At 41.9% G+C, this 25,569-nt stretch overlaps 1 protein-coding gene across 2 annotated transcripts in view; it reads right to left on the bottom strand.

Moving 5' to 3' along the window:
• ADORA2B (adenosine A2b receptor) overlaps positions 1–17,360 on the bottom strand; it is a 95,327-nt gene extending 77,967 nt beyond the window's left edge. Inside the window, exons 1-2 of one of the 2 annotated variants that reach the window (XM_088453669.1) lie at positions 17,341–17,360; positions 16,991–17,305 (exon numbers count right to left, since the gene is read on the bottom strand). In XM_088453669.1, the coding sequence (XP_088309795.1) occupies positions 16,991–17,305; positions 17,341–17,360 (335 nt within the window). Of the gene's footprint in view, positions 1–16,990 lie in introns of both variants that reach the window. The other variant, XM_088453668.1, reaches the window with a different exon arrangement.
• Between the last annotated feature and the right edge of the window lie 8,209 nt (positions 17,361–25,569).

Raw genomic sequence — 25,569 nt, 5'->3', positions numbered from 1 at the left:
TATCTATCTAATATCTATCTATCTATACACACGCACAAAAACATAGAAATATAGAATAGGTGAATTTGTTTCTATTAAAGTAAATTTGCAGGATATCCCCACAAAACACCCTTTTTCAGGAGATAAATTAAAATTTATAGAATCCCCCGAATGTATCTGCATTCCGGAGGCCGGTCCTGATGGCACCGCTATCTCAAGGTGGCGTTAGCTGCTGTTACCTATGGGCTACAGATCACAAAAAGTACCAGGAGACAGATCCCTAGCATCCCTCCCTGGCACTCAATACTCAGACCACACATGCACAGTGGTGCTGAAGGAGAAGTGAAGAGTTTGCATTAGGGTTGTGTATAGATACCCTTCAGTTAATGCATCTGGTACACATGCAAAGGTATCCAGCTCTCCCATCGTATACCAGAGACATAGGATAAGGGATAACATTGCAACACTGTCTATTATAAAGATGGGGACTGCACTGAGGAATGTAATGTATGTTTGTAATGAAGAGCGACCTCAGATACAGCCCTGGAGGTAATTAGGAGTATATACAGCTATGCATTAGTCACAGATAAAATAGTGACATGTATAGTGCAATTAGCATGAGACTCAGTGTCTCCCTGATGGAAGGGAAAACCACCTAATACCCCTGATGGAGGGGAAAACACCTGATGTGGGGGCTTTGAGGACTGAGTTTGAGTCCAAATACTGTAAGACTGCCATTGTGGTGGGACTACAAGTCACAAAATGCCCAGTCTACTGCCTACTGCATCACATGATGGGAAGTTGCTCCACCAAAGATCTGCCTCCAGATTCAGTCGCTGGTGCCCAAGGCCCCTGCCACCCATGCCCTCTTACCTGCAGCTCTGTCTGGTGCATCCTTCTTGACATCCAGCTCCTGGAAGATCAGCAGACATGTTAATGCTTGGCCTCGCAGCACAAATCCGCAGCTAGAGCTGCCACAAGGGAGGAGTGGGACGGGAAGTTGTGGGTGAGGGAAGGGGGGGCGCCGTGTGTGTCACACTGGCATAAGAATCTGCTGAGGAGCAGTGACACCACTGAGCGGGAACAGGCTATAGATAGACGAAGGGGCAGTTGATGGTCTGATGCAGAGCCCTCCATTAGTATATGGTTATGGCAGTGATGTGCGGTGGGGTGAGGCAGGTTAGCAGAACCTTTCATGTCATACTTAGCTATACCCCAAAGTTTTGACTATAAATATTATTTTTAAAAAATTTAAGAAAATATTATAAATATCTTCTTTGTATTATTCTAATCATTTTTATAGTCAAAACTCTGGAGTAAAAAGTGTATGGCAGGTGAGGCACTGCCTCCCCTGTCTACCATTTCCGCACATCTCTGATCAAAGCACACCAAATTTCACCCACTATGTAGTGCTGCACCTTTGTATAATGCCCACATGGACTCTCAGGTTTATATATGTATCTGTATATCTGACTCTGATACTAGGTAGTGCCTCCCCAGCCATTTACCTCACCACACGTCACTGGGTTATGGCAGCTTATGGGTTATGGTGCCGGGAAAAGGTGCTATGTATAGGTTGGCCATGACGGCACACTCCGGGAACATATTTACAGCCCGGCGGAAGGCACCTCCATTATTTACTATTATTCGATTTGAAATCGAGCACAAAATCGAACTTCAGACCGAAATTCAAATCCCCAAATGAATAGACCTGTTTCATGCTTTCGATTTTAGCATGAGCAGTTCGTTTTCACACAGATACATGCATACATCAGTGACTAGCGGTCAGGGCTGATGCTTCGGCTGGGGGGCTCCCCTGGCTGTGGCATCAGGCCCCCGCTAGAAAGGGTCTGGTGCTGGTTGAGGAAATTACAGGGGAACACTACGCATTTTTTTCCCCTGTAATTTCAGAACCAGGACTGGATCTGAGCCTTGTGCTGGAAGTGCTAAGTACTGTGGAATCCTACGCAATTTTTTCCAACCAGGACTGGCTATGAAAAGTCCGGGCTGGCTGTGTATTTAGTGGGGGACCTCATGTAATTTTTTTTTTACTTTAACTCTTTCTAAACTTTTTACAGTAAGATACATGCATGCATTTCACTGTGTGAAAAAGAATTGCTCATGCTGAAGATGAAAGCATGAAGCAGTTCTATTCAGTCGGGGCTTTGAAGTTCGTTTTGAAGTGGGATTTGCTGTTCAATTTTTACATGAACATGCAAAATCGAACAGCAAATCACTGTTCAAAAACAAACTTAATCCAATTCGATTTAGAAAATGCTTCTAGAATTGAATTTTAGTAAATGTGGGATTTTAAGAGGGATTTGTACTTTCGATTTGATTCGACTTGAAGTGAGCTAAATTGAACATCAAAACGAAAGTAAAAACGAACTTTGATAAATATACCGCTAGGTGGTGCTCCCAGAGTCATATGTGGTAATTAGAAAAAAGAAAACTCTTGTGGAGCACGATTTGTTAAATGTGTTATTATTAAAAATAACTTTTAATATGATTATTGAAATTGCACACATACCAATATCCTAATATAGGGCCTGATTCAGAGCCGTTCGCTATTTGCGGTCGTTCGTTCAAAAACAAGGGGTGGCTATTCAAATGATCCGTTCGCAAATTGCAGTCTGTTCACACCTCTAAGTCTGAACGAGCGAGCAAAACATACGCTCGTTTATTTGTTAAAAACGCCCCCTGGCCGCTCGCACCATACGTCATGTCCGCTATTTATTAGATTAATCGAGTACATCGACCAGCGTATGAACTGCTCGCTATTCTTGTGGTTGGTTTTTGCTACCACAATTTTGCGAACAGTTCTGGCTTAAAAAAAACCCAGTGACGTGGTCAATGACGCTGCTGTTTTAAATATGCACACCCATAAAACGCCCGTTTTGACCTTTAAGCACGCCAGCGTTCTGATTTCCACTCCCCGTTTTCAAGCACCTTCCCCTGTTACCACCCACATACGCCTCATCCTGTCACTCAAATTATCAGGCATTCGCTATTTTGCGAGCACATGAATTTTGGCCGCACTGACTGGTTCGCGCATGCGTATAACGATCCGTACGCATGCGCAGATGTGCGAACATCGCTCGGAACGAGCGTACTGCCGCTAGCGAGTGGCTCTGAATGAGGGCCATAGTTTTAAAGATGTAATAACATTGGCTTATATTTCCATACAAGTGTACACATAGGGAAACTTCCAAGACTGCAACTTTGATTACTTACTCATTAATCTTCTTGATATAAAGTTTGGATGTATAATATTACATATTTTATCATCTTCTAGCAGACCTTGCAGCATATTCCGAATTGTAGCACAACTATTCTTTTGTATCGGCTGAGCTACCGATGATTAATAATGATCTGCATTCCCAATGACTTTTTAATATGCAAGCAATTAATGCCTCATCTTCCTTTGCTGGACCTGTAGTATTGATCAGTCTGTTCTCTGTAGGCTGTTTTACTACATGCTGTGGTTATTAAACAGATCCTACAAATGACTAAACACACTGTGCCAAAGACAGGGTGTCTGCTGCCCTGTTTATTACGCTAGTTATAATAATAACAACTATTTGATAAATTGCTAATTAGGCTTTACCTTTACAAAACCAACATTTATGTGATATTTATGTGATATGACATAATAGTATATGCTTTATATATTTATCAATTGAAAAGAGACAGATGTGCTGCTGTGCTTCTGGTTGGATCAGTCATACTGCACACAGAGCTTTGACGTTCAGCATTACATGCATGTCCATGTTACCTGACCCAGGGCCTCATTCAGAGATGGATGCAAATCCAATATTTTTGCAGTTGGACAATATTTTAATTACGGCAAATATGTCAGAGCCGCACGGCACATGCGTTCCGATGGATTACCATTGTCGCTCACAGTGAGGAATTATTTGCAAAGTGATTGACATGCAGGGACCATTTGTGGACGGCTACGGGGAGTCGGGGAGGGTTTGGTGACTCAAACGCATCATTTTCTGGGCTTGTCTCAGCCTGCGACTGTGTTCCCATACGTAGCTGCAAAGGCTTCGGCGTCTCATTTCCATAGCCCATTCTGAGTAACCACAGGGTTACTCAGAAGTTCGATAACCGACTGATCTGCATCCGATGGTGCATCTTAGTATGCAATCGCTTGGATTCACTTGGATTTGCGAAAACACTGGTGGGCGTCTCAATAGTAATCAAGCCAGCTGCAACATTTGCATATTTTCACACAGTTGTTGCATACAAAGACGCAGTGGTGACGGGATTTGCCTCCATCTCTGAATCAGGCCGCCAATCAGTAGTTTGTTGTGATGGATGGATCTAAAAACTATTAATTCCAATACAAAACCTTACTAAAAACTTTACTGCAATCTAAGTGAAAGAACACTTTATTCGCCCACTTAGAAAAGGCTCTTTAGGGGCAAAGGACCAATCAGAAGCCATCATCTACTTTGTCTCTGTGGCCCTCCCTCTGGTTTTCTGCCATGGCTGTGAGAAGGACCAGGGAGGAACCCGGAGAAAACTGCATGAAGCCAGTGGCATCACTAAGGGGGTGCGGACTGTACTGGGGGAATCCGGTCTAAAGATCTACAGTATAAAGGTTGCCAATGTCTAGACAGACACCAGATGTTAGACAGTCAATAGGTCGACAGGGACAAAAGGTCAACACACTAAAGGTCAACATGTAAGAAGGTTGACATGTACAAATGGTCGACAGGGTCAAAATGTCAACACAAAAATGGTCGACACATTTTTTTCGTTATTTTTTTATGTTTTTTTTTAGGGCTAGGCAATTACCATAGGGTTAGGTACTTACCCCAACGGTTAGGGTTAGGCACCTGGAGGGAGGATTAGGCACTTACCGGACGGTTAGGTTTGGGCACTAGAAGGGATGGTTAGGGTCAGGCATCTACCCCGGTGGTTAGGGTTAGGCACTAAGGGGAGGATTAGGGTTAGGGTCCAGAATAGGGTTAGAAAAAAAAACATGTCGACCTTTTTTGTGTCAACCATTTTCGTGGCAACCTTTTGACCCTGTCAACCTTTTGTACATGTCAACCTTATTATATGTTGACCTTTAGTGTGTCGATCTTCTGTCCCTGTCGACCTATTGACAGTCTAACATCTAGTGTCTATCTAGATATTGTCTACCTTTTTACTGTAGATCTTTCGATCCACACCCGTACCGGGTGTCACCCTCCAAGGGAGTGACACCAAAATGCCTCCTCAGTGACAGGGTGCTGCACACTAATATAACACAGTGCAGCACCTGGCTCCTGGTCACTGAGGAGGAACCAGCAGTGCAAGGAGAGTTTCTGAGAGCAGCCCGGCATCTCCGAGACTGCTGAGCATGCCCACAGTGTGATGAAACTAGGGGTGTGCCATGCACCCTCCCAGCAAGGTCATGCCCCATTTTTGGACGCCTGCGCCAAAGGGACGTGCAGGGGGTGTACTTGCTGTACTGGGTGTCACTGACCACAGTGCCACCACTGCATGGAGCAGTCCCTGGATCCCAGAGAAGGAACATATTAGTACTAGGTGGTTGTGCAGCTTTAATGCATTTGATCTATGGCTACAATCAAACCAAGAGACAGTAAACTGTTTACTAATACTAATAAGAGAAACAATAGTTGTTATTTAATCACTGTAACAAACAACAAACACAAATATCAGAGCCAACTTTTCAAAATGATGAATGGTTTCCCCCTCATATAACTGAAATATGGAATGCATTGGCATGGATAGTGGGAGCACAAATATTGGGGGTTCTCAAGCACTCACAGTGGGTTGGGTATGTGATTGCGGCACTCGGGATCCTGGCAGTCAGAATCGCGATGACGGCATCCCGACAGGGTATCCTAACCCTACCCCTAAACCTAACCCTCCCTCCCCCAGTCTAAACCTAACCTCCCCCTATGAATCCCATATAATATATCAAATAGTGGCTTCCCTTGTAAAGTGGAGAAAAAGCAATGTATTCAGTACTGGTAACAGAAGTAAAGGTACAAGTCAGTGAACCAAAATCATCTGAAGGGACAAAATCCCTGCAAAGTAATGCTTTTCCAGTTAGGTAGTTTTACTCATAATGTATTTACTTGAAGCCTTCTGTTGAGAATATAATCAGTTTGGGTATTATAATAACAGCATGTCCTTTACTTCCAGTAGCACAACTCATAAGCCAGGCAGTTTAGTATGCAGACTTATATTGACACTAATACAATGTTATACATTACTGGCTGCCTTTATGGTTTTTGCCTGGCACTGGATGGCTGATCATCTGATAAGAAGGCAGTAATGTCATTACATGTCTTATAATACACAAGAATAAACTGCGTTCTAAGTGACTGCGGGAGCTCCATCTGACTGGAAGTTACAACAGAGTAATGGGGTTTTAAATGATGAGGGATTTAATTTTATAAGATAAAAGGTTATGAGCCCAGGTGGCTATGGTGACTAATTGAGGCTTCTTTTTTTTCATTACAAGTGAGCTGTCATATAATTTGTAAGTGGTATGTACATTTAGATACTCAAAATCACGTATATTGTAAATGGATAGTAACCATGCTAATCCCTGCATTATAGGCTATAGGAACTTCATGGTCCCAGTGCATTCTGGGAAAAAAAGTAATATTCAACAACCACATTTTAATTTCCACAGATGACCCCACACTTAACTCCATTTCAAATGGGAATCACTGAACTCAACTCTGTTATTTATAAGAGTAAATGCTAGATGCGGGATATATTTACTAAAGTGTGGGTTTTTAGAAGTGGAGACGTTGCCCATAGCAACCAATCAGCTTCTATCTATAATCTTCTAAAAGGTGCTAGATAAATGTTAAGTAGAATCTGATTGGTTGCTATGGACAACATCTTCACTTCTAAAAACCAGCACTTTAGTAATTATACCCCAGCATGTCCAATTGTAGTGTGTGCTTGGTCTCTCTGTTCACAGATACTGTAGCTGTGTTCCTCATTGAATGAAACATTTATGTACATATGTATGGATGTACACATGTATGTTTATATGTATGAATGTATGTATGTATGTATGTATGTATGTATGTATTGTATGTATGTATGATGTATATGAGCTCTCTTTGAGTTACACTGTTTAATTTTGATCCATAACCACTATCCGGGCAAATCAGGAAAGTGGCCTAGGTGGCTGAGAGGTATATTTACTTAGCCTTGGATGGAGATAAAGTCAATGGAGATAAGTTGCCAGCCAGCCAGCTCCTAATTGTCATTTTTCAACACAGCCTGTGACATGGCAGCTAGGAGCTGATTGGCTGGTACCTTATCTTTGCTCACTTTATCTCCATCCAGGACTTAGTAAATAGACCTATGTGTGGTACTATTTCCTCAATCTTATTTTTTTAAATCTCATATATATAGTATGATAGAGCAATGTAAAATATGCACCTGTAACCTACACAGAATGGAGGCTGCCATTTTGTGGCACTGTAGCCTAACAAATCACTGGGACCTTGTGTCTCAAGCTGCCCATACACGGTGTGATATAGCAGCTGATCCGATGGATTGGAACGATATCGCTGCTATATCGTACCATGTGTGGGCATGATATCGGCCAGTGCACGCTCCCGTGGAATCGTACATCGCACCTCCAGATCTTACTGCATATTCACACTTGATCTGGGGATCCGATGTACAATCCCATGCAGCGATATGCGGGTAGGGGAGGGCAGTGCCGGCATATCGGGAATCATCTAACAAATGCATTGACCAAAAATAAAATAAATAATGAGTTACATTATGACAGATATAATTTGTATACCAAACTATGACACAAAGATCCCATCATAATACACAAGGTCACAGAGATCCCCTTTGAAGTTTTCCAAGACACAAGAGGCCAACAAAAGTGACAGGCCACTCTTATAATTTACCGTTTACAGTAGCTACCCAATTACTGACAGCTGCTCAAGTTCCAGTGTATTTTACTTCACAAGTTTTACATTACTGCAACATTTAGTAAATAGTTTACAGGAGTTAAGGAGGGTATGCTTTCAAGAATAACTATATTTCCAAAAAAATTGTCTCTCTAAATGCAATGTGGTCAGAAGTAATGGTCGAGAAATGATTTTTGTAAAAGTTTAGGCGTTTCTTTAAACAAACTTTAGTAGTTTGTCTCTTTTAATAAACTTAAATAAAGGAAGACTAAATGGCACTATTATTTCTTATTTGTTGTCAGCATGCCATGATATTATGTCTTTATTCACACAATAATGACGCAACGAACTTACTCACTATATGTGCTCAGCAGAATTTCACAATCATTAACTGATACAGTATAAGTGTTTTTATATATCACTTTATAAATAACAGCATTTCAGCTTAAAGAAACTACACTACACTTTAAAAACTGGTTGCTTTTACATGAAACCAATTTGCATGATAAGGAAAGGAATTTCTGCAAAGGAACCTTGTATTTCTGGTTGTAATATAGCAAAAAATCACCCTACAGACGTGTCCACATACATCTTACCTCCGTGTGCTACAAGTTGTGTTACACATAATGCATGAGCGCCGTGTGACTCTGTAGTGCAGAATGACTTTTTGTCCAACTTTTTACCTTCAACTGCATCTTATTCGCACATCGATGCGAATAGGAAGCACAAGCAGCTTCTGCTGATTAAAATGATATGCGGCCCAACTTTGTCACTGTTTAAAGCCAAACTCTTTTACCTATTGCGGATGGAATGGGTGGGAGTGATAATGGAAAGTGACAGGAAGTGGAACAATTTTTTAGTGTTTGGGAGAGTTATATTACAACATTATCTAGTGCTGTTAGAGCACAACTTCATGGTTCATTCTCTAATACTGTTTGGTATATGACACAAATGGCAGAAGGTGATCCACCTATTATCCTCTAATTTTTCAGCCATCGATATGGGATGGGGGGGGAGTGAGCGAGCATAATTTTCCTTTTTGTTTTTGATTGTTTTATGTGATTAAATATTGAGATGATGGTGTTTTTTATTTGTTATGTCTACTATATGCATCCTATATGATAAGATTACCTTTATCTATATGGCTAATTTGTCTTTCAATATTTATATTATACGGTAATGTGATATGAATGACGATTCTATTGTAATATCTGGATGTTATTGGATTATGTGTATCATTGTCATCTTAATGTCATATGTATTTTGATATTACTATGATTGTTATATTTTGTTGTATCATTTATTGCTTCAAAAAATAAAGGTGATAAAAAAAAAAATTATATGAGGCATCTGTAGCCCAGGGCAAAACTCATTGCTGGCCAGGGCAGCCGAAGGCTCCTTAGTCCCTTGGGGAGGAGGGAGGAGTGTGGAGCTGGAGGGATGTGTCAAGGCACTGGAGTGACTGTTCCACGAGCCAGCCAGACCACGGCACGGCACTTGCGACCCCATGTTGTGATGGTTGCGACCCACAGTTTGAGAATCACTGGTCTAGGTAATAAACAATATAATGTAATTTTGCCATGAAACCTACCTACTAACAACCTACATAAGTATGTATCTGTATTGTCCAGATTTATACTGGTAATGGCCATCCAACTGTGTGCAGTAGTGAAACACCACTCCCATTCTTAGCACTTGCACCGACGGAATCGGTATGAATTACCGCTGGACCCCTGGCCGGCGATTCAAATCCCAACAGCGGCTGGCCGACAGAGGAGGAAATCCCGATCGTCCCTAGGTAAGTATACACTAACATATTTTTCCCACTAACCCTACTTTAGGGTGCCTTACCCTAACCTCCCCCCCTGTGCCTAACCCTAATCCCCTCTCTAAGTGCCGGGCGCTGGTCTCCCAGCGTCGGTAAAATGACAGGTGTCAAGATTTAGACGCCTGTCATTTGTCCCTCATCAGGATTAAACTGTCTGGAAGCCGGCAGTCGGCATTCCGTCTGCTGGCTTCCTAAACATATACCGCACCGACAACCCTGCAGCACTGTAGAAGTAATGGTCTTGACTGCGGTTTACACCATAGCTGAGAATAGGCAGATTATCCTCAGCAACACTAACTTTTAGGGTCTTAAAAGTTTGCTTTCAAAAATATATGATTTTGTCATAGTTGTAATAGACAGTACAAGGCCCATTTTCTCCCAGATTTTCCAATAGTAGTCAGCTAATTTATATAGCTAATAATCTTTATTCCATACAGGAGAACTACTGGTGCAACAGCAACAATGAATCAAGAGAATTGCTTGATGTTTATAATATATTTGTATTATTACGTATTTTATATTCATTATCTATGTACCATTTATTTATGCCATAACATTTCATATGATCATGTTATCTACTATATATGTAACAATTATTAATTTTTTATTTAATTTTTTTGTTTAAAAAAAAAAAAAAACAGGAGTAAAAGGGACCTGTTGCAAAAAGTTTTAATTTTACAAAAATTATTAATACTTTTTTCTTTGGCTAGAATAAAACATCTACTAGCTAGCTATAATACATATTCATAGAAACCTTTTACCCCTAGTACTGCCAATGTCACTGTACTTGTATCCTGAAGTGATGTTACCCTGTGGGTGACATTAATTTAAATACCCTATACCAGTGGTCTGAAATGTTAATTGAGGTGTAAGCTACTTTAGAAAAATGAAACCTCCTGAAGAGCTACTAAAATTGTACAAAAAAAAATCTGTATACTAACCTAATAATTGAAGGTCATTTAATAAGAATGAAAAAAAAAAAGTTTAATAGAAAATAAAAATGCATTTAATTATTACAGTGATAATGTTGTAGCTTGTAAATACAATTTAAGCACAGGCACATTTCACTGTTAATTACCGGCCCCAAGGAGGTACGCGCAGTAGAGGAGCAAAAGATATAGGCAGGGCTGCTGTGTGATTTTCCAACAGGACTGGGCGGGAGTCACCCCTTCCGCCGTAGCGTAGATGCCATGGGTGGAACCATGGGGAAGCACGTCAGGTACTTCCCTGTGGCGTCACCCATGGCGTCGATGCCACGGGGGAGCAAACATCAGAGGTCACTTCCTCCTAGTTGAATCGGCAATACAGCAGCTAGGTGAGCTACCAAAATTAAGACGCGAGCTACAGGTTGGAGACCACTGCCCTATACCATATGAAGAAGGAAATTTGGGTAGATTTTTTATTATTTATAGTTCTACATAATTGGATTAAAATTTCTTTTTAGCAAATGAGTTACTAGAATGGACGCATTACTTTACATATCCTGTGATGTCTGCTATATACTTATTTAGAATGTCTTCACCACCTAGATATTTAATTTGTGGGTTGTAATTTATTATATGTTAATTTGAGAATTTACCTGCAACAGTCTAATTTGGTCACCTGCACCTATGTTATCTAGTTTTATTTTGTATCCTCTATGTACAGCACTCAGTACTCTTGAGGTGCCATATACTAAAATAAAAGATAATAATATAAATGACTGTAGTGATGACAAGTAGAGAACATGAAGATCTACGCAAAGCATGAAATGGAAAAATAACTTAAAATATGAAATAACTGTTAAAATATGAATGATCATTTGAGTATATAAACAAGGTATTTTAATTTGTGTTTCACCATTTACATTAAAGTGCACACAGTGTGTGTGACAGCACCATAGCTACCCACATAAACACAATCACACAAAGGGCCTGTAGTTACAGTTGGCGCTTACCTCTGCATTGTTAGCATATACTCCCTAAATAAGCAGTTGTGAATTCCATATGCCTATGCCCCATTATCCAATTCCTCCTCCATAATTTCTATACAAAAAATAGGCCGTTGATAAGGTTACAAAAAAAGAATATTAAAAAGCAATAAACAATAGCATTACCCATCTCAGTGCCGACACTAAGCTGTGCTGCCCTCGTCGGCATGTTACTGTATACATTAAGTAGAGCCCTGAGGTCAAATAAGAAAAGTGCTCTGTTAATGGCACTTTGTTAGTCCTTGAAGATAGTGTAATTCATTTAACTCCATTTTTAATTGTTTCAGTTTTACATGAGACATATGATGTGACATACCTGTAATTTCATTTCCTGTGAGTAAACACATTTTACAAATGAGGAATACATAAAAGCTTGGACATACTTTCAGCAGCATAATGCCACACAATATACACCTTCTGATTCACTGAGCTACAGGAAAGATAATAACAATGTGTTCTAAGAAACATTAAAGTAACTGGCACTGTAGGGAACATACAGGACGGGAGGTATTAAGCATTGTATTCGCGATGTGGTATATTCCGCCTGTCTTTGGGTACATGCCGCCTCTCTTTGGGTACATACCGCAGTTGATTACTTCAGTATGTACCTAGAAATACAGTGTACATCGCAAATAACAGCTCTCCCGATAAGAGCTGTCCTTCGCAATGCCACGGGACAGAGGGACATCCGGGTTTAACACCCATAAGTCCCTCTGGTGTCCCGCGGGGGGTGATGGGAGGCCCTCTCAGTGGGAGCGTCCTGGAAAGAAGCCCATAGGCTTCTATTGGGTAACACCACTTGAAGATGGCGTTACCCATTCCGGTGCTTTGTATATATGGGGTATGCGGTAAAACCTTACCACATTTTCCCCTTTAGTACATCCCGCCCACAGTCACTAAGTAAAAGCAATAGCAATGTATAATGAAATTTGGTATATAAAAGGTGGGTTTATTCCTGGAAACACAAAAACTTATAATGTGGTCATTATAAATGTATAATGTGATAATTATAAACGTATAATGTGATAAGTTTTGTTAGTGTGTGTAATTTATATATTTATTAAAAAGGGACATGACCACTTTGAGATGAGAGCAGACAGTGTAACTGAATAATAAAAAGATTAGTCCTAAACATGTGTGTAGAAAACAATAGTAAATGACACAAACAGTGTACTGGTGTAAACTTGCTAGTTAGACCACATCTCGAATATGGAATGGGGTACAGTTTGGGCACCTTACCGTAAGAAGAACATGTAGGACTAGAGATAGGGACAGGTTAAGAGAATGTATCAGCTTGTAATTTTAAGGGTCAAGAAGGAAATGGGACCACCTGTGAGGCCAGGCTGGCTGTTGTCACATTAGTGGGTTTGATCTTTCTTCTTCAGGATCAACACAACTAGAAATGATGAAAGGTCAAACCCAGAGAAATTGTTTGTTATTTTCCAACCTTACTAAGGGGTTTATTTACAAAGTGTTGGGTTGTATGCCCGATATTTAAAAAGGCAGTGCTTTTACTAGCCAGACATGGCTAGCAGGGGAGTTTCTTGAGAGGAGGGGGCCCATGTACAGTCTCCGACACGGGCCCCCTCCTTTCCGCCCGGCAGCGCACTGAGCTGTGCGCGGCCAGCACTGGAGTTATAGACTCTGGGCACTAGAGTGTGCCCAGAGTCTATAGTGCATGCACAGGTCACCGGGAAAATGGCCGTGGCGGCAATTTTCCCTGTACTGCGCATGCGCAAACGATAGGAAAATGGCCACCGCGGCCATTTTCCAGTCGTTTTACAGTGCCGGACGCCCGCGCTGGGTGGGGACTCCGGAGATGTAAGTATTATTATGGGTGCATGGTGTGCGGTGCGGGGCCCCCCTGCACCCAGGGGCCCGTGTTCCCCGCACACCCTGCACCCATTATAGATACGCCCCTTATGGGTAGTAAAACCACTGCCCTTTTAAATATTGGGCATAAACACGAATAGAAGTGACGGGTTTCACAACCAACACTTTATAAATAAACCCCTGAGTGTGCATCTGATCAAGAGGCCTGAGTGCTAAGAAACTAACTTTTACCAAAGTCCTTATTTTACACCTGACCTTGATTCTCAGAGAAGCCAGAGCCATAAAAAGAATCTGGATTCCCATAGGATAGCCCAGATACCAGATCAGGAGCATACTGCGTTTCTGGATAATGATACTGTCCTTTAGCCTAGTCTAGAGCAGAGTTTTTCTTATCTTTTATCAAACTGTGGGGTATATGTATAAAGCAGTGAAATGCGTGGAGAAGTGGAAAAGTTGCCCATAGCAACCAGTCAGCTCCTACCTATTCTTTTAAAGACTGTACTTGATAATGCTACCTCAAAGCTTATTGGTTGCTATGGGCAACTTCTCCACTGGTTCACTTCTCCACTCTTTTCACTGCTTAATACATACACAACCATCTCTTTTTTTTTTTTTATAAAAGATAACCAAATATCCTGTTATGTGTGTAGATTTTAATCAAGTATCCCTGTAGTTTGCACTATTCTATCAAGAACCCTATGATGACTGTAAGTACCCTTATATCTTCAATTTTACACGTCTTGTATCAGCAAGTAACCCCTTTGCCATTTCCCACTAATTAACACTTGTGTATAGAATTTTCTACTCAGTAGCTCTTTATATCTATGATGTATACCAAGTACGATCACAAATCTGTAACAATCAGCATTGTACACAGTATTGTACGTATTTGGCTTTTATGGAAGTAAACTATCAGGTCTGTAAATAATCAGCTTATGTGAACTTTTATTTATGTTTTTTTACTAAGAACACACTGTAGTCTAAATAAGTCAGGTAGTTTAGCAGTAAACTATCACAATTTTTAAACTCGGCCAATGCAATAGTGTCCGAGAACAAAGCAACAGAGCAAACTCGCATGTTTTTAGACTCTAAAGACTCTCACGATTTAAACTCATCCAGATTTTATCCCAATTTGAAGATAAAACTCGCTAACAACATTTGCTAAACAGAAGTCAGGGTCTCCTTGCCCCTATGTTTATACAGATGGGCAGAGGTCAACATGGTAGTGTGTTTAAGACATGATAGATTAAGATGAGAGACGCAGTAAATCAAAGTAATAAATAGTATTGCGGATTGGTTGCTATTGGTTACTAGACGCTCACAGACTTCAGTTACATTAGTAAGTAACTTGCACTGCATGCTGAATGAGTTAGAGATAGCAGGGTGGGTAGGATAAGGATTGATGATATATGTATAAAACCAGATTTATAAAAAAAATGGAAGAAAATGTTTATAATGTTTAAATAAATGTTCCTAAAATACAATATAGAATATTACAATGTCTACCACTGCATTTGTAACATAAAGTGCATAAACACTCCTGCCACTAATACTGACGCATAGCCAGTGTCAGAACCGGTAACAAAAATACATTTTGGAGAATGAATAATTTAGAAATAGGCAAAACAAACACAATGATAACTAAAAAGTTACTACTCAGTTTATGTGACTCTATAATACATGTAATTACAGCCCTACAGTTACTTTTATATGCTTAAATTCCGAGCTATAAAGTAGATTTTCCATCCCATAAAGTTCCCGTAGTTTTTCATCATTAAACACAACAATTGCTATGTGTTGCAATATCTTTGGCAAATATTTACTGGAAACAAGCAGAAAGCAGATAAAAAGTATTGTTTCCCTGGGCAGCTTTCATCCATCAGAAATTCGCACCACAGTTATCTTAGGTGATGCACTTTGTACAAAGTACAGCTCTCCGGTCTGGTAACAGGTAAAGGTGTCAGACCTAAAACACCAATATGAACTAAAGGACAGACATTGAAAACAAAACATTGCTAAGACCATATGCACACATTACACACATAACAATAACACTGCATGATTGCTAAATGTTTCTCTGTTCCACATGTTCCTAATAAATTATTATACATCAGTCTATGGGGGGATTTAATTCAACATTATGGACACAAAGTGCCTCATTAACATCTGTCATCCTCCCTCATACCCCATAGAGGTGCACAGGAAAATGACCAATATTTGGTGATGTTCACAGCAGCAGTGGCGTAAGTTCATCCCAGACGCCCGGAGGCAAGTTATAATTTGGTTCCCCCCGTCACAGCCGCTGACACTGTAATGTAACGATTTGCATGCAGACAGGCCATAGATAGAAGAAGGCAGCAGCTGATGGTCTGACATGGAGCTCTCCATTAGTGTATGGTAGCTCTCAGGTGCCGGGAAGGGGTGCCATGTATTGGGCGGCCGTGACGGTACACTCTGGGTACATAGTTGCAGCCCTAAGTGGGGTGAATATGTTGTGGGCAATGGAGGAGGTGCCCCTTCAGAGCTGGAGCCCAGCGGCAGGCACCTCCATTGTCTCCCATAGTTCTGCTCCTGCGCAGAACATTGTGGTGAGAAATTGCACTAAATTAGATTCCTTCCTAGTAGACGTACACTTATTGCTCACTTAGTAATTATTAACCACAGGCTTAATGCTATTTCCCAGTGTAAATAGCATAGTACTTATCTACACTCCAACCTCTGCATTGTTTTGCAGCTACAAACTATATATGGTGTGTTCAAAAAATATTATTCTTTTCTTTACAGCAAGGGTGTACAAATTGTTAGTTCATTCACATCAGTACCTGCCTGAGTGGAGCTTACAATCTAATTTACCAATCACAGGCACACTGACATACATATGACTATTTAATCTGAGCCATTTAAGGTACCACTTAGTTTGTGGACAGTGGGATGAAATCCAGTATAACATACAAACTTTATACTGATAAGTACCTTGCTTGGCTTATCCCTTTATATATCCCATTACATTAGTACAGGTGATATTGTCACGTGATACACATTTTACATAGATAGCAGTCCACAATAAATATGTGCATAGACTGCATATAGGTTACTTTGTGTTTGTTTACACTAGTCTGTGTCAATTAGTTTGATAGTGATTGCTCACTATTAATAGTGATCACTATAGTGGTGCAAAGCAATCACTTCTCACACACTGTAGGTAAGCGATCTATGGCTGAAGGAGAAAGACATATCATGGGCTATAGATGGAAGTTGGTATGTGTTCTTTACACCTTCAGTATCACAACATGTGATAATAAAATACAGATACACAAAAGGAATGGCCTAATATCATCTAAATACATTTACATTGAAATCCTAATCCCATTTAAGCAGAGTATCACACAGTCTACAATCACTGATACAGAAGAGGCATCCTGCAAAAAAGGAGAGATAGCAACAGCCACACGTGTTTCTTACCTGAGTGGGATCTTAATAGCCAGGTACCTGTCTATAGCCACAGCCAATAGGCTGAAAATGGAGCTTTGTGTCAGCACTAGGACGAAGCAGGCGAAGAACAGACAGCTGTGGAAATCAGTCTTCAGGCCGATGCTGATGGTGATGGCAAACGGAATGGCCAGTAGCCCCACTGCTATATCAGCCACTGCCAACGAGACTAGGAAGTAGTTGGTGGCATTCTTCAGAGTGCTGTTAATGGCCACTGCCCAGCAGACTAGCACGTTGCCCACGATGGACAGCACAGCGATGATCACCTCCACAGCTATGTAAGCTGCAGTTATTGTCATTTCCACTACTGGTTAATGGCACATAGAGAGACACTTACAGGCATCTGGAGGTGGGAGGGGAGGGAGTGCGTCCCCCCTTAATTTTTTTTGTTACAAGATTCAATCCTTTTCCAGTAACTTCTTAGAAGAAACGTACAGTCAGCTGCTCAGTGCCTATTACAGCTGAGCAGGTACGTTGTTATATGTGCAAAGAGATGGGCTCTTGTGTCCACCTGTCACTCCCTGTCCCCAAAGGAGTTCTTCACAGCGTCACTGGTATCCCATGATATCGCCATAGCCACAAGGGACGAGACTATTAGCACCATGTCATGGGATGCAGCTTCTCCAACAGTCTCAGCAGCCCCAGCAGTTTACTATGGAGGATATATAGGACCAACTCTCCCCAGGTTTGTTCCCTGTGGTGCACCCTGCTGCTGCGTAATTCAAGACGCATCTGTGCCTTTGGATGCGCAGAATTGCCTAAACATCAAAGAATAAGCAACAGTCAGGGATGAGTGGTAAAGCATGGCACGATCCGGGTAACATCGTCAGGCCAGGGTGTCATAGTGTGCCAGGATTCCAGTGTCGTTAAAAACACTCCCTTTCTGTGATCCAAAATAGTACCCCAAATCAGAGTTAATTTTTAAGTCAGTGGCCAGCAAGGGAGCCTTGTCTTCTAGCCCGGGTTTAGTAAAGTTAGTGAGATGGTCCTGCTGGCTGAGTGTAGTCCCAGTCGCTGGTCTCCAGTGCTGTGTAGCCTGCACTGTGTGCACATGGTCTGCTGCACTTATACAGTATAGGCACCGGGGATTTAGGAAACGCGTCAGTGGATGGCTACGGTACCACCGCCACTCCTCCCTGTACTATATGCCTCTCCTATAGGAGCTGCTGTCCTGTCACTTTACATATGACCTCCCACCAACTCACAGATTATTCTTTATTGTGATTCCCTGCACAGAGCAGAGTATAAAACGAGCTCCCTATCAAGGCTCCCTGCAGATTATAGTTCTGGAATCAGACTGACTATACCTTTCTCTTGCATGACTGTAAAGGCGACAATCTGCATCTCTCTACTTATAAACACAGTGGTTGCGTTTCTGCATATTAGTGTTTACTTAAAAAAGTGCTATTTTTTAATATATGTCATTTGGAACTTTGAAATACAGTCGTAGTGGTTTTGCAAAATCACGCTACGAAACAAAACTATACAATATGTATTATGTTTTTATTCTGATGAGTTTTTTTAATTGTTCAATTTTTAATTTGAAACAAAGAGAAATATATATATTCAGGTATAGCCCTGTATTATTATTCTGTAACAAATAATAACCAGGTGGCAGAAATCTGTGGGCTGTTTTCATGAGGTGATCGTTATTATGTAGGTGTAGTTTGTTAGTCATGTTTATACAGTATATAGTTGTGGAACTCACAAGTGATCTCACATAAAAAAACAAAATGTGTGAATAATGGAATTGATGTCCATGATTTTATTAATTCGCTCCACAGAGGCTAATAAGGAGATTTGCAATAATAAGTGTTTTTTTGCGTGTGGTATGACTTGTGGACATTTAGAATGTCGACATTCATTATGTCTACACCATAATATTGACATTTCAGGCTGTTGACACAAATGCAAATAGAAACTATGGTGGTCGCTCATATCAGCTTAATGATATTGCCCAGGTGCTTGTAAAGGGCGGGGTTTACACTGAACCACAGATAAAAAGAAATTCCCTCCAGCACACTGCAGCAATATTAGCAAAAATACTTGAATCCTACATGATAATAGAAATTCAGAGGTATTGGTTGCATACATTTGCAAATATATGATTAAGCGCTGGGCCAGCGTCAAGGCTCCTCTATACCGGCGTACCTAACATTAAGGGGTTCACGTCCGAGGCTCAGGGCAGCCCAAAAGAATCCAGCCAAGGACCACTCCCAGGGCATCACACGAAAAATGGAAGAAAGGTGATAGTGAAGTGTAAAGTATAGATGTGTCAAGATAATCAATAAGTGTTAATATAAGAAAGAATTAAAATTACATAAATAATAAACAAACAAATAGAAAGTTGATGAAAAAATATCTATGTGAATTAAGTGGTGATGCCCTGAAAAAGGCCCAGCCAGAGCAACTCCGGGGGCCCCTCGCCCAAACGCTCACCCCAAAAATAATTATTGCTACAAAATAGTAGCACCCACACTGGGTCATATAATTACAATTAATGTACTGCATAATAACAGCACATGTATAAGCTGAGAGCTGACTCACCTAGGAGGTACCCCAAAAACCTCCAAATGGCACTATACGGACCAGCACATCATCCCAATGCTGGCTCCCTTCATGCCTCTCAGAACTGCAAATAAAGTAGCGGTGATAGAGATCACCCATCGGAGCAATGGTGGATTGCTCTGGAAATCCTTAATCCACTAATGTCAACCTGATCATTATGTCGACTTATTCAATCAATGTTGAAACTCCTATTTAACTCAACTTAACTGCAGCCAATCCTAACCTTAATTGCAGCCTAAAGCTGGGAGGATGTAGTTAATAAACCTACCATTGGGATGCCTACTGCCGAAATCCCGAACTGTGGCCAGAAGACTGGCGCTGATATCCCGTCATCAGTGGAGGTGCCGACGCCAAAATTCTGGCAGACGGCATCCCAATCGTAAGTATGTCGGGCCGGGTTAGCTGTTAGCCGCAATTAGGGGGGGGTAGGTTTAGGCACCATAGGAAGGGGGGTTGGGGTTAGGCTATGGGTGGGGGGAGGTTAGGGTTAGGCACCCCCTGGGTGGTTTAGGGTTAGGCACCACCGGAGGGGGGTTAGGGCTAGGCACTAGGGGGAGGGGTAAGATAAGGCGCTATGGGAGGAGGGTTAGGTTTAGGCATTAACCGGAAGGGTTAAGGTGCGTGGTAGGGTGGATTAGGATGCAGGAAAGGAGGGTTAGGGGGTGAAGGGGGGAGGGTTAAGATGCTTACCTAACTCCTGACGGGATTCCCAGCATCGGAATGCCGCTGTCGGTCTTTTGACAGCCAGCATCCTGACTGCCGGTCTCCCAACCCAAGCTGGGTGAACACCTAAAAGATATATCTGCAGATGATGGCTGTTCATACACACTGAACAACCATCATCTATCATCTAGTCGTGGGTCCCGTTGATCAGGGATCACGTCGCACCCCCCTCCCCGCTGCCGCAAGTGTATGGGCGGTCGGCTGACCGTCCGTACACACGCCATCGGTTGTGCAGCACAGCTGACGTGATATGTCTGCAACCAACGTTGTTCACAGACATATTACTGGTACACACTGGCCGACGGACACACAATATATTGGCCGATCAATTCATAGGCCAATATATCTGCCAGTGTGTACCCAGGATAACACTAACCCTAATTTCATAATGTTGACATTTTGAACATGTATATTCTCATGGGGGGAAAAAGCACTAGCAATAATAGTCTTTATTATTATTGTTATTATTATTTATTATTATTATTATTATGATTAATAATAATAATTATTATTTTATTTATTTTCTCCAGCAGGACTCAAAGTCGCACAGCATAGCACAGAGGTTTAGTATTACAGCAAGAAGAAAATCAACTGGAAAACAATGAACGTAGTAAACATAATGGGGTCTAAGAACTTAATGCAGGGTTGATGCAGCCATTTTGGGTAATAAATTCCACAGTTTACATATCTCGTCCATGATACGCACTGAATATATAACGTCCGGGCGGAGAGAAGAAACAAGAAAAAAATAAAATAAGGAGAAGCTGAGCACAAATGATTAAATGGCAGTAATAAAACAATGGTGACAATACTATAGTAAAAAAATAAAAAAGATAAAGTTAATCAAAAATAAATAAAAAATAATGCAACAAACCCTTGCTCGAATGTGCAGTCTTGTCACATCCAGCAGTTTGTTGAGTGAGATCGTACAACAGCATGAGACTGTCTTAGGGAGGTGCATGGAGGGTGGAGTAGAAGCATTTCTGAGCTGTAGTGTTTGGCCTAGTTTTTATCCTCCAAATAAACAGTTTCTCAAAGTCCAAATTCAGTTCAAACTCCAATTATAACTTCAGATAGGGTTGCTATATTTAAAAAATAAAAAACCAAGACATATTCGCCGGGATTCCGCCGGCAAAGTCAACCCACACCGCACCCTATTACATATAACCCCTAGTATGTGAATTATATTGCTGTAAAGGCAAAATACAGATTGCACATATCATTTGATCATGTTTGGATACCGAGGCGTCACTGGGTCTGGTGACACGTGATGCGCAATCTGAATACCCCCCCCCCGTGCCCGGTCAAAAGAGGGCATGGCCTATATAAAGAGTGCGTGGCCTCACATGGGATCCCAATAATATCACTCCGGGGCAGCCCAGCATCACCGCAGATGTTGGGCTGACCCCGGAGGCTGGGCAGTCTTCACTGTTGGCTTATTTTCTATGACAGGAGCCAGGTGTTGCAGGAGAATGTCACACTGAACCACTCTGCTCCTGTCAAGGCAGAGGAGCCAGCATTTTCCTGTCACCTCCTCCGAGGGTGACACCCAGTTGCGGCCCGCACCTTCTTCATGATGCCACTGGACATTTAAAGCACATTTTGGGGGAAATTAAGTTAGCCCCGTTAAATTGAACGCTGGCCCCTTTTCAATTAGCCCCACCTATCGGGGATTACTTTGAAAAAAAATAATAAATAAATAAAAAACCAAGACATATTCGCCGGGATTCCGCCAGCAAAGTCAATATAACTGCATTAACCTTGCAGTTATATAACGCATGAATCCGTGTACTGTACATGGGTTCTGTGTGTTAATGCCCGAAAACCAGTGTTAACATCATTAATACGTTCATTAAGTAGACGTTAACACAGCCATCGGATGAAAAAGGGATTCTTATTGAATAGCCTCAGGCGATAAAGCCTGAGGCTACTTCTCTTTTTCACTCCCAATAATTTATCGGGGGGCTGATTGAATTCTCCCTTAAAGTTCACAATTTATCCTGATTAGTGACTATATGCATTTTCATAAAATGTGTCTGCTGAACAAATGAAGAAATATTTTTTAAAATGAACATTATGATATAGATGATGATGTTCCTTCACTTTCATTATGGTTATGAGACTAGGAGGCTCATTATCCGCTTTGGCAGGTGTAAATGGTCACCTTCATGGAAGCTAAAGAAGCATTTAATGCAAAGTTGTGTATCTTTGATTTAATATGGACCATCAGACCTCCCACCATGCCATTGAAAACACTGCACTGTACATTGAGCATAACACTCTTTACATTTCAGGAAAGTCATTACGAAGGTTATCAGTTAACTGACATTTTCCTTTTGGTTGTGGCATTCCTAAATAATTATAAATTAGAACTACAAGCTTAAACACAAAATAGTATTTAATATAGGTTATGTGAGGCAGTCTTTTGAGTCAAAAGACAAGACCAAGTTGAAATACAAAAAAAAATATCTTTTTGTTATCCCTTATATTGCAGGTTAATATAGTGTATTTATATTTACTATATGGAGCCTTTTGCAGGAGGCAAAAACAGACTATATAATACAGTATTCAGTGCAGTCTATGTTGTTGACTCTGTAATTTTACAGTGACTGTATGTGTCACTGTCACAGCCTGGTGCTGGTGCACAGTCACAGCAGTCTATGGGCCAAATTTATCAAAATGAGTGATAAATTTCACTGTGTATGATAAATGATGCTCCAGCCAATCAGCTCCCAACTGTCAACTGTTAGAAAAATGACAGTTGGGAGCTGATTGGCTGGAGCACCATTTATCATACGCAGTGACATTTATCACTTGTTTTGGTGATAAAATTTGTTAGTAAATGGGGGCCTATATGCTCTATGGGGTCTATTCATGTATATGCGCGATGGTGAATTGTTACTTATCACTATAGATCACATCATTTCAATGCGATCCATAGCTTAGATAAGTAACAATTCATGTACACTTACCTGTTTGGAGGGGTGTAGTAGGTACATGCGTCCGGCGGTTCAAATCCCGACAGCGGCAGCCCGGCAAGGGTGAAAATCCCGATCGTCCCTAAGGTAAGTATCGCTAACCTAATTCCCCCCCTAACTCTAACCCTCCCTTAGGGGTGCCTAACACTTACCTCCCCCCAAGTGCCTAACCCTAATCCCACCTCTAAATGCCTAAACCTAACCCCCCCTTCCCCGCCGCCTAAAACTAAGTCCCCCGGGGGGGTGCCTAACCGTAACCTCCCCCCGGGGGTGCCTAACCCTAACCCTCCCTTTCCCTAGCCTAACCCTAACCTTCCGGGGGGGTACCTAACCCTAAGTCTCCCCCGGGAGCCCTAAACCTAACCCTCCCCCCCCCCACGGCTGTCCGTGCCCGGCATCACTTCGATCGGGATGCCGGGCGTCGGTCTTCCGGCATCTGGTTAATGACAGGCGTCTAGATTTAGACGTCACGCCGGATTAGAACGTCTGAAAGCCGGCGGTCGGGATTTAGACCGTCAGCTTCCAAACTACATCCCATTTGGAGAGGCGATGCAGTAAATCCCCCTGCAGCAGTCCCGTTTTATCCTTTTTTTCAGTGACTTTTAATTTACTTTCTTGTCACTTCTTCTGTGCTTGCGCCGGGTCATCTAGCGGCAACGGGTGCTGTGGGAGGGGGCACTGGGGAAGCCAGCGCTCAGCAGGAGGAAGGTATTGGTCCGAGTGATAGGCAACAGTTAATGGAGCTTAGACTGCACTTTTTCTCAAATAACTTACAGAGGAATACAGAGGAATGGAACAGTAGCTATTCTGCCAGAGGGAATATAACTTATTACTGCATGCTACATCGTAGCTACTAAGAGATTTGCAAGATATTTGGGAAATACTGCTACCCTTGGGAATAAAGCATCTGAATATTATAGGAACATAGCTTTACTCTCAGGCTCTTTCAGTAATGTCATCGCAAGGGATCTATAGGAGCCTATTCATTAAGCGTAAAAATTCAATGGAGATAATTAGCTTTAGAACTCTCATGGAGTTCTAGCTAATTATAGGTGGAATTCATCATTCCACCTCTCCATAAGTATCTATTCCGAAAAGCTGTCATTTTTGCGATTACAGCTTTTCGGGAAATAGATACTTTTCCCTGCCTACACTACCTTATCGCATCTGGAAACAGTGCTGCGCATGCGCTGTTACATCTGTAAAACCAGCGCATACGCAGCACTGCCTACAGATGCGTTAAGTTTCGTACCCCCACCCTCCCCCCTCCGCTCACCTTCCCCCCCCCCCACTTACCTGTCCGCGCAGCAGCCTCCGGCTCCGTCCTGCTGGTCTGTCATGTGGTTTCCCAGCAGACCACATGATAGATTAGAAAATAGAAATAATTTTTTTTTTCTTTTTCTAAACTTTCTTGTGCTCTGCTGGGGAGCTCACATGACAGACCAGCCTCCGGAGCCTGAGGACGGAGCAGAGCGCCGGAGGGACTCGTCGGGGGACCTGCACACGCGGATACAGGTAAGTGGATTCTGCTATTCGCCACCTCACAGTGGCGAATAGTAACTGCATCAAATTCCGAAAATTGATAATGAATACCACAATTTCCACATCCCCATACTAATGTATGGGGAGTGTGGAAATTAACGCAGGGGAACTTAGCAAGGAGATATCTGTGATATCTCCTGTGTTAAGTCTGTTCATGAATACCAAAATAACGTTATTTAAGGAAAATGTCCTTAAAAACGTTATTTTAGTGTTGATGAATAGGCCCCTATGTCTGTAATTGTACAATGTGAAAAATTTATTTTATGGACTAGTGTTAAAAGGCTTGTCATTATTGTGAGCCTATATATCGTCCTCAGGTAAGTATTAGCTAACCTAATTCTGCTCCCTAACCCTCCCTTACGGGTGCCTAACCCTAACCTCCCCCCAGTACCTAACCCTAATCCCCCCTCTAAGTGCCTAAACCTAACCCCCCCCTTCCCCGCTGCCTAAACCTAAATCCCCCGGGGGGGTGCCTAACCCTAACCTCCCCCCAGGGGTGCCTACCCATAATAACCCCTTCCCCTAGCCTAAATCTAACCTCCCAGGGGGTGCCTAACCCTAAGTCCCCCCCGGGAACCCTAAACCTAACCCTCCCCACGGCTATCTGTGCTCGGCGCCCGGCGTCCCTTCGATCGGGATGCCGGGCGTCGGGTTCCCGGCGTATGTCTAATGACAGGCATCGACATATCGCTTGCCGGGATATGACTGTCGGGAAGCCGGCTGTCGGGATTAGGTCCGCCA

This window comes from Taudactylus pleione, unplaced genomic scaffold, assembly GCF_031769625.1.
Source record: "Taudactylus pleione unplaced genomic scaffold, aTauple2 ptg000585l, whole genome shotgun sequence".
NCBI lineage: Eukaryota > Metazoa > Chordata > Amphibia > Anura > Myobatrachidae > Taudactylus > Taudactylus pleione.
Note: the sequence above shows the minus strand (reverse complement) of the source record. Positions and strands in the feature narration are given on the sequence as shown.